This window comes from Urocitellus parryii, chromosome 9 (assembly GCF_045843805.1).
Source record: "Urocitellus parryii isolate mUroPar1 chromosome 9, mUroPar1.hap1, whole genome shotgun sequence".
Classification (NCBI taxonomy): Eukaryota; Metazoa; Chordata; class Mammalia; order Rodentia; family Sciuridae; genus Urocitellus; species Urocitellus parryii.
Window position 1 is genome coordinate 139,067,884 of NC_135539.1, and position 13,600 is coordinate 139,081,483.

A 13,600-nucleotide genomic window follows, 5' to 3' on the forward strand; every position below is an offset into this window, starting at 1 on the left:
AAATAATTAAAATCAGAGTGGAAATCAACGAAATCGAAACCAAAAAAACCATTGAAAAAATTGATAAAACTAAAAGTTGGTTCTTTGAAAGAATAAATAAGATCGACAGACCCTTAGCCATGCTAACGAAGAGGAGAGAAAACTCAAATTACTAACATAATATTTGCCCAATATTTGTTCATTAAGTACTTAAAGATCGACCATGTGTCAAATATTGGAGAGAAAATTAGGACCCAAACATACTCTTTATTGTGAAAGACTATTGAGACCAGATTTCAAGGCAAATATATGAGCAAAAACCAAGGTGGAAATTCTCAAACAGAACAAAAAGCCCAGTGGTAAAACAAAACTGTTTGCTAATTTTCATTATCATTTTATTCTCTTTCCATTATGATTGGTTTCAAAGAGTTTAATTACAGTACCTGTGTTAGATGGATCCAAAATTAACTGAAGAGATGGTGTATTTGTTTGGCTGGCTGGAATATCTCCAAATGAATGGTCTGAAATCTCACTGGAACTCTGACAGTCAAGACTGCTTTGTCCCTTCTCAGAATCTCTCAAAATTTCTTCCATGGCTTTTTCCAGTTGTTCATCACCATTAGAAACTATCTATTAATTTAGCAAGATAACTGTTTCAATCTCATTATAGTTCTGAAGATTAATGTCATGAAAATCTTTAATTTCTAGATGGAATAAAAACAATCTAAATATTTAAAGATATAGTTACTGAATAGTAAGAGTTAATACAGTTACACTTCATTGCACATAGATATATTAAAATCCTGAATAATAAAATCAAGTAAATAAGAGGCAGATTATTAGTTTCACAATTTCCAACTACATTTGACATAACATCTTATTTATAGAGGTTGCTTTTCCTTTCTTTTTAAGGAATACATCCTAAAAATCACATAATCTTAAATTTATGTGTTTTAAAGAAAAAACAGATAAGTTTAAAAAGAACCTGCTACAAATATCATTTAAATGATCATCTCTCTTATCGTGGTATAAACATATTTTCAATTTCTTTACAAATTGTTTGCTAGCTGCCAAAAGGAACTGCTAATTTCCTTAAATTTAAGTTGACTTTATCTTCTTTTTAAAAGCAGGTGAGGCAAAAAGCCCAAATAAATAAGTATCTTAAACACACAATGCTAAAAATACAGAAACCTAAAAGTAAAACCATGATCATTTGAATAAGCTAATAAAACAACATGTTCTTTAGGGCTGCAGTTATAGCTCAGTGGCAGAGCGCTTGCCCAGCATGTGTGAAGCACTGGGTTCAATCCTCAGCACTACATAAAAATAAATAAGATAAATATATAAAAAGTATAATAACATTATTTTTTAAAAACTATATGTTCTTTACATAATATAAATGAATATTTAATAATCTCATTTTTACAAGTTATTTTATTGAGCTGATATGTTAATACACTTTTGATGCCATGCTTACTACTAAGTAAAAGTCATAAATAATAAATAGCACTTTGGGCTATTTTCTATTCCTGTTTCTAAAGGACAATTATACAGTTTTCATGTACATACACCTGGGTTTATCACTTCCTTTTCTCTGACTTAAAAAAGTCAATCCGAAAATGACAAAAAGGACTATAGAAAAAGTTAACTGCTAAAAATGCAAAACACACTTTTAGAATAAATATTCACAAGTCAACTATTAAATCACCTACCAGAATGTTACCAGCTCCTTTAAAACATGAAAAACAGGGGAAAAAAGCCTCTAAAGAAAAACATGACTTTCATGTAATTAATTTCTAAAACCCATAAGAGAAACAAAAACAACCAGATAAATTAATGTAAGATTTAACCATTAAGTTTAACTTGCCAATCACCCCTTCTCTTTTATTTTTCCTTCTATTTCCTCCTCCTAAAATTCCAAATGAAAGGATAAAAATAATCTGGACCAAAATACTTTTAAAATCCCCAAACCAAATAATTAGTCTCTGGATAAATCAACCCTTGACTTTTATTCTCAAGGTCTTTTATTCTCAAGGTCTATACTTGCGAAAAACCTTAGATCTTTATAATCTCCTGAGAGCTTCAAAAAATGATAATTTTAAATAGTGCCATATTAGAAAAGAAAAAAATACCTTCAGTTGAGGTTTCTCATCATCTTTTGTAGAAGTATCATCTGTGTGCTGAGGAACCAAAACAAATTCTTCACTGTTCAGAGTAGCCACAGAATCAGATGACCCACTAACCTTCTGTAGTGAAGCTCTGACCTCCATTTCAATTCTGAGAACTTCTCTTTCCCACATTCACCTGGCCAAACTACAGGGATCAAAAAACAAACAACAACAAAACCCAATGATTAAAAACTTGAGCTAAATAAAAACATTAACTAATAAAGCTTTAAAAAATGGCACATGTGAAGAAAAATCCTGCTAATTATCTCAAGATTAGGAATATTACTACCTTCTTAGACTGGACCTCATAATGGAAATGTACTCTCTTTTCTGAGTTTCCAGATAAAAGAACCACCACATTGTTCCCTGTAAAACATACAAACTACCCACATCTCAACTAAAAATATTTACCTCTATTTATTTAACTCTTATTTATCTTAGACTTTTTTAAAAATATTTTTTCTAAATATGTTTTTTAGTTGTAGATGGATACAATACCTTTATTTTTTATGTTGTGCTGAGGATAGAACCCAGTGCCTTCCACATGTGAGGCGAGCACTCTACCACTGAGCTACAGCCCCAGCCCTAGACTGTTTTTTTAATAGAGCAAATAATTAAACATGATACTAGAAACACCTACATATTCTCTCTCTCTCTCTCTCTCTCTCTCTCTCTCACACACACACACACACACACACACACACACTTCAGCTGGGCACAATGGTATATTCCTGCAGTCCCAGCTACTTGGAAGACTGAGGTAGTAGGATCACTTGAGCTCAGGAATCTGAGACCAGCTTGGACAACACAGCAAGACCCAAAAATAGAAAATCATTTTGATTACTTTATAAACTCCAAATGCTTTTTAAAATGCTATGTCCTCAAGACCAAATACTGTACTTTTAACTGAGGTTAACTAATATAGAATTCAATACCCTAAGTCATGTATCTCTTCTTTTCCAAACACATAGACCCTTACCAATACTTAACAGTAAACACATAAAAAAGGAAGGCTTTCATATTACACTTACATAGCAAACAATGTTTCAGTAATCAAATACAGAGTAACCCTGTTTTCTTGATAAATCCCTACTTTATCCTGGTAGAAACAACACTCTTTGATTTCCAGAAGTTCAAATACTCACACAACTAATTCTGAATGAAGATATATACTATGTAGCAGAGATTGCTCGGCCCTGGAGTGATATGAGCGAACAAGGAGGGGTAGCCTGCTATCCTAAAGCTTAACTAGTGAGCAAAAAGAGGCAATTCGGGGGCGGGGGGGGGGGGGAGATACGACTGAGAAACTGTAGGGAGTGTAAGGATAACTTTTTAAAGAAAGATAGTAGAAACAATTCTCTGAGCAAACTGTATGAGCAAAAACCTGGAAAATAAAAAATAACTAAATATTAAACAATATGTACAGTAACCAAATGGATAATGTGAAAAGAAGGCTACGCTGAAAAACTACTGGACCCTGTAAATCAAGAGAAGTCCATGCATAAAATCCCCTCAGAAATATTCTCCTTTTCGCCTTCCAATTTTGGGTTCTTTTCATTGCCACATATAAATGTGGCTGCAATATTCTATTTTGCCATTAGATGACACTATTACTCTTGGCAAAATAATAATTTCCTTCCCATTTCAAGTTACACTTTTAAAACTTACTCTCCAACTTTATCAAAAATCAAAGTTCAGGGCTAGGGTTGTAGCTCAGTGGTTGAACACTTGCCTCGCATGCTTGGGGCACTAGGTTTGATCCTCAGCACCACATAAAAAAACAAATAAGTAAATAAAACAAAGATATTGTGTCCATCAAAAACTAAAAAAAAAGTTTAAAAAATCAAAGTTACCAAGAATATCAAAGTAAAGAAAAAAGACACTCAAGGCTAGTATAATTATCTAGCCATCATTTATCTCTATTAATGCATATGAATATCCTTCCTTTTTAAAACCCTTCAAGTGCATTCATCTGTCTTCTAAGGGTTTTGCCCACTTTGCATGTTATATGTTTACAAAATTGCAACATGTAGGGTTGAGGATGTGACTCAAGTGGTAGCGCGCTGGCCTGGCATGCGTGCGGCACGGGTTCAATCCTCAGCACCACATAAATATTAATAAATAAAGGTATTGTGTCCATCTACAACCAAAAAAAGTATTTTTAAAAAAAAGGCTGTCAAGAGTAGTACAGTTTTGGGGCTGGGGATGTGGCTCAAGCGGTAGCGCGCTCGCCTGGCATGCGTGCGGCCCGGGTTCGATCCTCAGCACCACATACAAACAAAGATGTTGTGTCCGCCGAGAACTAAAAAATAAATAATAAAAATTCTCTCTCTCTCTCTCTCCTCTCTCACTCTCTCTTTAAAAAAAAAAAAAAAAAAAGAGTAGTACAGTTTTCATATAGTAGGTTTGAGAAAAGAAACCTAGGTGAAGAAAATATAAAGAATCTGAAGCTGATAATCATTTCCCAAGCAGTACAGAACCATAAAATAAAAGAAAGGGGAGAAAGTAGAGAAAAAGACTTTTTTGAAACAACTCTAGGGGAAAAGTGGGTAATACAAGTAGTGATTACAGTGAAAGGATGATCTTAAAAGCAATAAAAGAATGTCTTATAAAAACATGAAGCCATAATGGGACAAAAAAAGTAATTTAAAATGATGAGCATGTTATGATTATTGCTACATAATATGACTATGTCATTAAAATATAACATAATACAAGAAATTTTTTCATTTAAAAAATCTGTGTTGGAGCCAGGCACATGGCACATGCCTATAATCCCAGTGGCTTGGGAAGCTGAGGCAGGAGGATCGAGAGTTCAAAGTTCACCTTAGCAACAGTGAGGCACTAAGCAACTCAGTGAGACCCTGTATCTGAATAAAATACCAAATAGGGCTGGGGATGTGGCTCAGTGGTCGAGTGCCCCTGAGTTCAATCCCCAGTACCAAGAAAAAAAATCTGTATTGGAATGGTGAGACTTACAGATAATTGTAGCATAATACATTATTGCTATCAGTTGTGTTTTTTTTTACTCTGTTACAAAATTAAACATCTATGCCTCTTATCACATGATGTTGTAACACCTCTCACTAGAATTAAGTAGAACACGTTTCCCTTCCCTAATAATTTTGTGCTTAGCCATGAAATTTACTTTTGTCAATGAAACATCAGCAGATAAAACTTGAACAGAGACTTTAAATGTGTTTTCATGTTGGAAGCACAAATGAACTGTGCCCACAGTTATGTCTGAGCCATCTCTAAGTGGAGGGAAGCCCCTTGGAGAACTCTCAGTGTAATCTCACCCATGTGAGATGGCTTTGTTGCCTTGGCAAAGGTCCTCTTTAAAGAGAATTCTGTGACACAGCAGAATTTATTGCCTCTAACAGCCCTACCTTCAAAAGCGACTCCCCAGAGGTTGAAAGAAACACCAGTGTGCCCAACTAGCCTGGGGCACCAGCTCCCTGGAGAAGGAACAATTACTGAGCAAGTGATAAGTCCTCAATCAGGCCAACTTCCCAACACTGCCTGGTTTCTTTTTTACCTTGAGGAACCCTTCCTCACAATAAATTCCTTTGGTGTATTTCACTATAAATAAAGCATTGCAGGCTTTTTCCCTTTGTTAGGATCAGATCCATCAAGTCTTTTCCACCCACAAAGCCCTCACTTTAAAAAATATTTATCATGTCTTTTATTTATTTTTTTAAATTATTTGTTCTAATCAGTTATACATGATAGCAGAATGCTCTTTGATTCACTGTACACAAATTTTCACTTCTGTGTTTGTACACAAAGTAGGGTAATACCGTTCACTCAATCATACACACACGTAGGGTAATGGTAATGATGACCAGTCACATCCCACCATCTTTCCTACCCCTCATTCCCACTCTCCCTCCCTCTTTGTACAATCCAAAGTTCCTCTACTCCTCCCATGCCCGGCCTCCATTATGGATCAGCACACTAATGAGAGGAAAACATTCTTTGGCCTTTGTTTTTTTGGAATTGGCTTACTTCACTTAGCATGATGATCTCCAACTCCATCCATTTACCTGCAAATGCCATGATTTTATTCTCTTTTAATGCTGAGAAATACTCCATCTTGTATATATACCACAGTTTCTTTATTCTTTCATTTATAGAAGGGCATCTAGGTTGGTTCCACAGTTTAGCTATTGTGAATTGAGCTGCTATAAACATTGATGTGGCTGTGTCACTGTAGTATGCTGTTTTTAAGTCGTTTGGGTATAGACTGAGGAGTGGGATAGTTGGGTCAAATGGCTGTTCCATTCTAAGTTTTTTAAGGAATCTCCACACTACTTTCCAGAGTGATTGCACCAATTTGTAGTCCCACCAGCAATGTGGTTTTTTTTTTTTTTTTTTTTTTTTGAGAGAGAGAGAGAGAGAATGAATTTCAATATTTATTTTTCAGTTTTCGGCGGACACAACATCTTCGTTTGTATGCGGTGCAGGCAAGCTCGTTACCGCTTGAGCCACATCCCCAGCCCCCTACCAGCAATGTTTGAGTGTGCCTTTTCCCCCATGTTCTTGTCAGCACTTGTTATTGCTTGTTTTCTTGATAACTGCCATTCTGACTACAGTGAGGTGAAATCTTTTTTTTTTATATTTATTTTTTAGTTGTAGGTGGACACAAATCTTTATTTCATTTTTATGTGGTGCTGAGGATCAAACCCAGTGCCTCACATGTGCTAGGCAAGCACTCTACCACTGAGACACAACCCAGCCCCTAAAACTACTTAAGAGTAGTTTTGATTTGCATTTCTTTAAAATCAAGAAACGATAAATGGGATAGATTCAAACTGAAAAGCTTCTTCTCAGCAAAAGATACAATCAATGAGGGGAAGAGAACCTACAGAATGGGACTAAATTTTTACCACACACACTTCAGATACAGCACTAATCTCCAAAATGTATAAACAACTCAAAACACACCAGAAAAACAAACAGCCCAATCAATAAATGGGCTAAGGAACTGTACAGACACTTCTCAGAAGATATACAATCAATCAACAAATATATAAAAAAATTGTTCTATTTCTTAATACTTCTTTTTCAGACTTTTATTTCCAGTTGGCCCACACCTCCAAAGGTCACTTCCACTGGTGAGATTTTAGTAATTTGGCTTGGTCTTAAACCAAAATTTAATACACAATGGACCCAAAATGTAACAAGCAAACAGACCTAAACCAATAGACCCAAAAGTAACAAGCAAAAAACAAAAACAAAAAAAAATATGAATTCAGTCCATAGCTTGAAACAAACTCCTTCTTATTGATACATAAAATCATGAACTTAAAAAAGTGTTTCTATAAGACATCAAAGCTTTTAAAAGCATTGATGCTGAGAGCCATTGCCAAGTAGGAATGACGCATGGCATGACCCAGGTCATTTGCAGTGACATTGCATGTAAGGTGACCTTGCTCAAGGACCAGGGCGGATCTGGGTTTAGGGCAGATCAGGGTTTAGGGCGGGCGGTTCCAGGTTTAAGGTGTATCCTGCTGGGAATAGGGCATATCCTGCTGCCTCAGGTGCGCTGCTCCTTGAGTTCCCGTTGAGTTCTCTGAGGGATTCAGAGAGTATTTGGGATTCAGAGACCGGCGGAGAGTGTGGATTTTGCCCAGAACCTGTGTGTAGAGTGCCGGTGACAGTTCGAGAATAAAGAGTTGCTGTTTGAATCTACAAGGTGTGAGTGGCTTGTGATTTTGTGCCCAGCCAGACTTTGGCACATTATCATAGCAATTTATTCTTAAATTTCTTCAGCATTATTATACTATCTTCAGATTAGATAAAAAGCTAACTTTGCAACTAATAAATCTTTTAAGAAGATATCAATAGGGCTGGGGATGTGGCTCAAGCGGTAGCGCGCTCGCCTGGCATGCGTGCGGCCTGGGTTTGATCCTCAGCACCACATACCAACAAAGATGTTGTGTCTGCCGAGAACTAAAAAATAAATATTAAAAAAAAAAAAAAATTCTCTCTCTCTCTCCCTCCTCTCTCACTCTCTCTTTAAAAAAAAAAAAAGAAGATATCAATATATCTTTAATTATGATCTTTAAAAATCTAGGTTTCTATATTATTTATATTCCACTTAATTAAAATGCACTTCATCAAGCTATCCACCTAATACTAAAACTCAATTCTAGGTATACTCAGTTGTGGAAAAACAATTTTTTGCCTATGTATTATATTGTAGTTCAGACGCCTACTAAGCAACACCTTATAGGCAATAATATAAATGAAAAATATTTCAAAAATGAATGCATTTAGGGCTGGGATTGTAGCTCAGTGGTATGGCTAGCACATGTGAGGCACTGGGCTTGATTCTCGGCACAATAAATAAATAAATAAATAAATAAATAAATAAATAAATAAAATATAAATAAATAAAAGTCCACTGACAACTTAAAAAAATACATTTAAAAAAGAATGTTGGGGCTGGGGATGTGGCTCAAGCGGTAGCGCGCTCGCCTGGCATGCGTGCGGCCCGGGTTTGATCCTCAGCACCACATACCAACAAAGATGTTGTGTCCGCCGAATACTAAAAAATAAATATTAAAAAAATTCTCTCTCTCTCCCTATCTCTCTCACTCTCTCTTTAAAAAAAAAAAAAAAAAAGAATGTTGGGGGCTGGGGTTGTGGCTCAGCGGTAGAGCGCTTGCCTCACACATGCGAGACCCTGGGTTCAATCCTCAGCACAACATACAAAAATAAACAAGTGAAAAAAAGGGTTTAAAAAAAAAAAAAAGAATGTATTCAAGTTTTTTAAAGAAGATCATCGTTTTTGTCTTGGTTTTCTGCTTTATAATTTTACATAAAATCTATTCAAGAGTTAAGGTTGATAAAAATATACACTTTATGTAGACACTGGCCTAGAAATCCCAGGATTGTCAACTATACAATTTAGAGTTTCATAAATTTGTTTTAAGAATAAACATCACCTTTATGACCATAGAGAGTATGCACAAAAGGGGGAAAAATCCATCACATGACGTACTTTAAAAAAAAAAAAATCACTTAACTATAGCCCTCAGTTTTCCGGGGTTTAAAAAAAAAAAAAAAAAAAGTGGGGCTGAAGTTGTGGCTCAGCGGTAGAGCGCTCGTCTAGCACGTGCAAGGCCCTGGGTTCGATCCTCAGCTCCACATAAAAAATCAATAAACACAATAAAGGTCTAAAAAAAATTTTTTTTTTAAGTTTTGTAATCTTGGGTCACCAACTAATATTTGGGAAAGGCAATGTAGTATCAGGGTTGTATTGTATCATGCTGCACAAAACATATAAAATAGTCAAAAAATCCAGATTTCCTTCTGGCTCAATATGTCCATGGAAAAGGTATATAACCTCTAAAAACACTGGTTTCTTTATCTGAAAATTAAGGGGTTAGGCTAGCTATCACCAAGATCCCTGAGCTCTAAAAATTCTATACGCCAATTATTTATTTTCAGAATTTATCTGTATATGAAAAAGAAAGACAATAAGGATGAATAAGTTGAGACACTGTATTAGACATATTTTTGTTGCTGTGATCAAAATACCCTACAATAACAACTCAAAGGAGGAAAAGTTTATTCTAGGCTCACAGTTTCAAAGTTTAGTCCATACTGGACTGACTCCACTTCTCTGGATCCGAGGTAAGACATGGTAGATGGATATGGTGGAGGAGCACTGCTCACCTCATGGCAGCTGGGAAGCAGAGAGAGAAGTAGCAGGGCCCACAGGGAAACTGATCCCTTCCAATGTTCACCCACAGTGACCCACCTCATTCAGCCATGCCCCACCTGCCTACAGGCACTGCCAACTTATTCCATTCCAACTAAAGAATGGACCGATTAGGTTACAGGTCTCATAATCTGATCAATTCCAACCTGAACATTTCTGCATTTACACAGGAATTTGTGGGAGACATGTCCAAATGACAATAGACAAAAAGAAATAAATTTCTTTTACAAGTTACAGAGACAAATGCAGAATCTAGAAATCTTCAATTGAGAAATATATTCACTAACATATAACCTTTTCAAGAACTGATAAGTACTATACTCTGATGACCGTTTCTTCTGTTATCACATAATGTGTAACTATAAAAGTAGACCAAAGGGGCTGGGGCTGTAGATCAGTGGCACAGTGCTTGCCCAGCATGTGGGAGGCACTAGGTTCAATCCTCAGCACCACATAAAAATAAACAAATAAAGGCATTCTGTCCAAACATAACTACAAAAAAACTTTAAAAAAATGTAGGCCAAAGTACACACCAAAGAGAAATTATAAGAAGGGACACAAATTAGTTTTACTGCTTATATTTTACATAACTAGCACTAAATTAACCAAAAAAAAAAAAAAAACTACTCAATTTGTTGAGTCTAGCATAGACACACTCAAGGTAGGACACAAAAGCTCAGAAGCCTGGCAACCAGACTTGGTTCCTGCAACTAAGGAAGAAACTAAAATATTCCCCTGTTACTCTCTTCAACTATTTGATCAAACCAAGATCAGCCATCAGGGGAGCCTCAATCATTGCCCATGAAGACACAGAATCAATGACACTAAGAAAAAGAAATCAAATGACTTTGTTTTGTTTTATTTTTCAAACTAGGGACTAGACCTAGGAGCACTTTACCACTGATATACCCACCCAACCCTTTTTATTGTTTTATTTTGAGACAGGGTCACACTAAGTTGCTTAGGGCCTCCCTAAATTGCTGAGGCTGGCTTCAAGCTTGTGATCCTCCTATCACAGCCTCCTGAGCCTCTGGGATTATAGACATGCACCACTGTGCCTGGCTCAAATGACTTTTTTATCATCAAATATTTTATCACCAAATATCATCATATTTTTTTTCTTTTCCCATGAAAGGCTACAAGCAGGGGGCCTCTAGGTTTGCTAAACCATTGAGGATTTCTCAGATATGCCTAATTTAATACCTTCAAGCCCATCAGAAGAATTCAAAATACATATTGATATAACTACCCAAACTTCAAAATGTTTTAGACTACAGATATTTTCAGATTTTGGAATATTTGTGAATAGATAATGAGCTATCTTGATTACCCAAGCATAACACAAAATTTAATTATTTTATTTCTGAAATACATAGCCTCAAGGAAACTTTACACAAAATTTTTTATTGTACCTGTTTTGACTGTGCCCTATTGCATGAAGTGAATTTTGGAATTTTCTACTTGTGCAGTCATGCTGGTGCTCAAAAAGTCTCAGATTTTGAAACATTTCAGTTTTCAGATTTTCAGATTAGGAATGCTCAATTTGCATACAGCACCAAAAAGCTTTTGGCATATGGTGTGTATTTGGTATATGATCATATACATTTGTATGTGTATATGCATTTATACTTGCCTAATACTACAGAATTAGTGAGAATTTGAAAATACAGAGATCCATATAAAAGAATCAAAACTCATGAAAACTCCTCAAATAAATAGATTTCAAAAAAAGACATTTTCCTTTGATTTGATATAGTAGTAACATAAAAGAGATAGTTTACATTTGAAACTTCTTCCTAAAATTTACTGCTGAATCACCAAAAGGATTCAGCAGGATACTTATGAGGAAAGTTATGAAATGTGGAAATGAGCTTTGAAATCCTAAAAAAATTGATTTTCAAACTCTGGCTCACAAGTCACAGCTGACTTAGACATGATAATCATGACAACGTACAACAAAAATTCAAAGTGAAAAACTGTGCTAGCGCTGGATTTTTCTACTTTATTTTACAATTGTTCATTCTTACAAAGCACATAAAATCCAAAAGTACTTTATATTTAATTATAAAAGCAAATTATTCATGTTATCAACAATTTTTATTAGATATTTTTAAATGCTTTCTGGTGATTAAACAGGAAAAGTCAATCAGGAATCCATATTTGACAGACATGTTGCTAAAACTGCATATTACTCTCTTAATTTCCCAAAGAGTAACATATATGTGTTTCCAGTCTAGGAATACCAGATTGTTGACTACCACCTACACAAGAACTTTACAAAGGCATCTCAAGTACCTATTTTAGCTTATTTGATTTTTCACATGCCTCTTACTGGCCACACACACACACACACACACACACACAAAAAAAAAAAAAAACTGAAGTTCTTAATGAAAACAACAAATATACAACTACATTTATTTTGTGTTTACATAAAGACAAATAAATATCATGTTTCCTATGAATAATCACCACTAAAGTAAATATAAAAACTTTTTTATAACCATTAATTCTTAGAATAGCCACTATTTCTTTTTGCACTTTCCTGCAACCAGCTTCAATGTTATTTCTCTGAAGCAATGTGAACAAATTACTATATCAACAAGAGTAACTTCAAGTTAGTACTGTATCATTGATCTTCATTGTTCAATCTTAGTTCTCTTTAGACTAATTTCCCTGTTCTTGCATGTCTGTAGACATGCAACAAGTAACAAAACACAAGTTATATAACACATTCCCAGCTGAGGTCAAACAAGGTAATCCTTTGACTTCAGCTTCAGCAAGTAGCCTTTTTATGATCTATTCAGTACCATGTTTTTCACATTTTAATTAGTCCGTTTCTGATTTTACTATTTCAAACAGTCTCCAAGAACAGTACTGAAGTACTATCTAGTATTCCTTAAGCACAAAACACTAAGATGTACATATGGAGAAAATCTGTGTTAGATAAGTACGCTTCAGTCATGATTTAAATATTAATGAATCAAAAACGTATTAAATAAGGTGTCTTTAAACCGAAAGAAACAAAAAACAATGTTATGTGTTAACTGGCTGGACAAAAACGTTGAGACTACAGATTTCCAAAAACCTAGCCCTGTACTTACTTTGCAAGTAATATTAGCTTCAGTATTAACTAAATTGGTGTCCTCAGCAACTATATAGAGTTTTAACTACTAAATAACGGGGATCAACTGTATTTCGAGTATACTTATTAAAAATTAAAGAAAATTTTTGCTACAAATAATGTTTTTTTAAATAATACTTATATGGGCTGGGGTTGTGGCTCAGTAGTAGAGCACTTGCCTAGCATGTGTGAGGCACTGGGTTCAATTCTCAACAACACATATAAATAAACTAATAAATAAAATAAAGGTCCATTGATAATTTATATATATATATATATATATATATATATAAAAGAACACTTATGTGCCAGGAGCAGTGGTACACCTGTAATCCCAGCAGCTTGGGAGGCTGAGGCAGGAGGATCACAAGTTTAAAGCCAGCCTGGGCAACTTAGTGAGACCCTAAGAGACTCAGTGAGACCCTATCTCTAAATAAAATATAAAAAAGGGCTGGGGATGTGGCTCAGAGTTAAGTGCCCCTGGGTTCAATCACTAGTACCAAAAAAAAAAAAATGTAACCAAGAATAAAATAAAAATAAAATACATACCACTTTCTTAAAATTAAAAACCATAACTACTAATACTTAGGACACATA

General features: G+C 35.1%; 1 protein-coding gene across 5 annotated transcripts in view; it reads right to left on the minus strand.

The window, feature by feature from the left end:
• Rabgap1l (RAB GTPase activating protein 1 like) overlaps nucleotides 1-13,600 on the minus strand; it is a 628,203-nt gene that overhangs the window by 579,508 nt on the left and 35,095 nt on the right. For 3 of the 5 annotated variants that reach the window (XM_077803022.1, XM_077803025.1, XM_026388437.2), the window contains exons 2-3: nucleotides 2,112-2,292; nucleotides 423-609 (exon numbers count right to left, since the gene is read on the minus strand). In XM_077803022.1, the coding sequence (XP_077659148.1) occupies nucleotides 423-609; nucleotides 2,112-2,279 (355 nt within the window). In that variant the 5' untranslated portion in view covers nucleotides 2,280-2,292. Of the gene's footprint in view, nucleotides 1-422; nucleotides 610-2,111; nucleotides 2,293-2,645; nucleotides 2,848-13,600 lie in introns of those variants that run through there. The other 2 variants (XM_077803024.1, XM_077803023.1) reach the window with 2 other exon arrangements.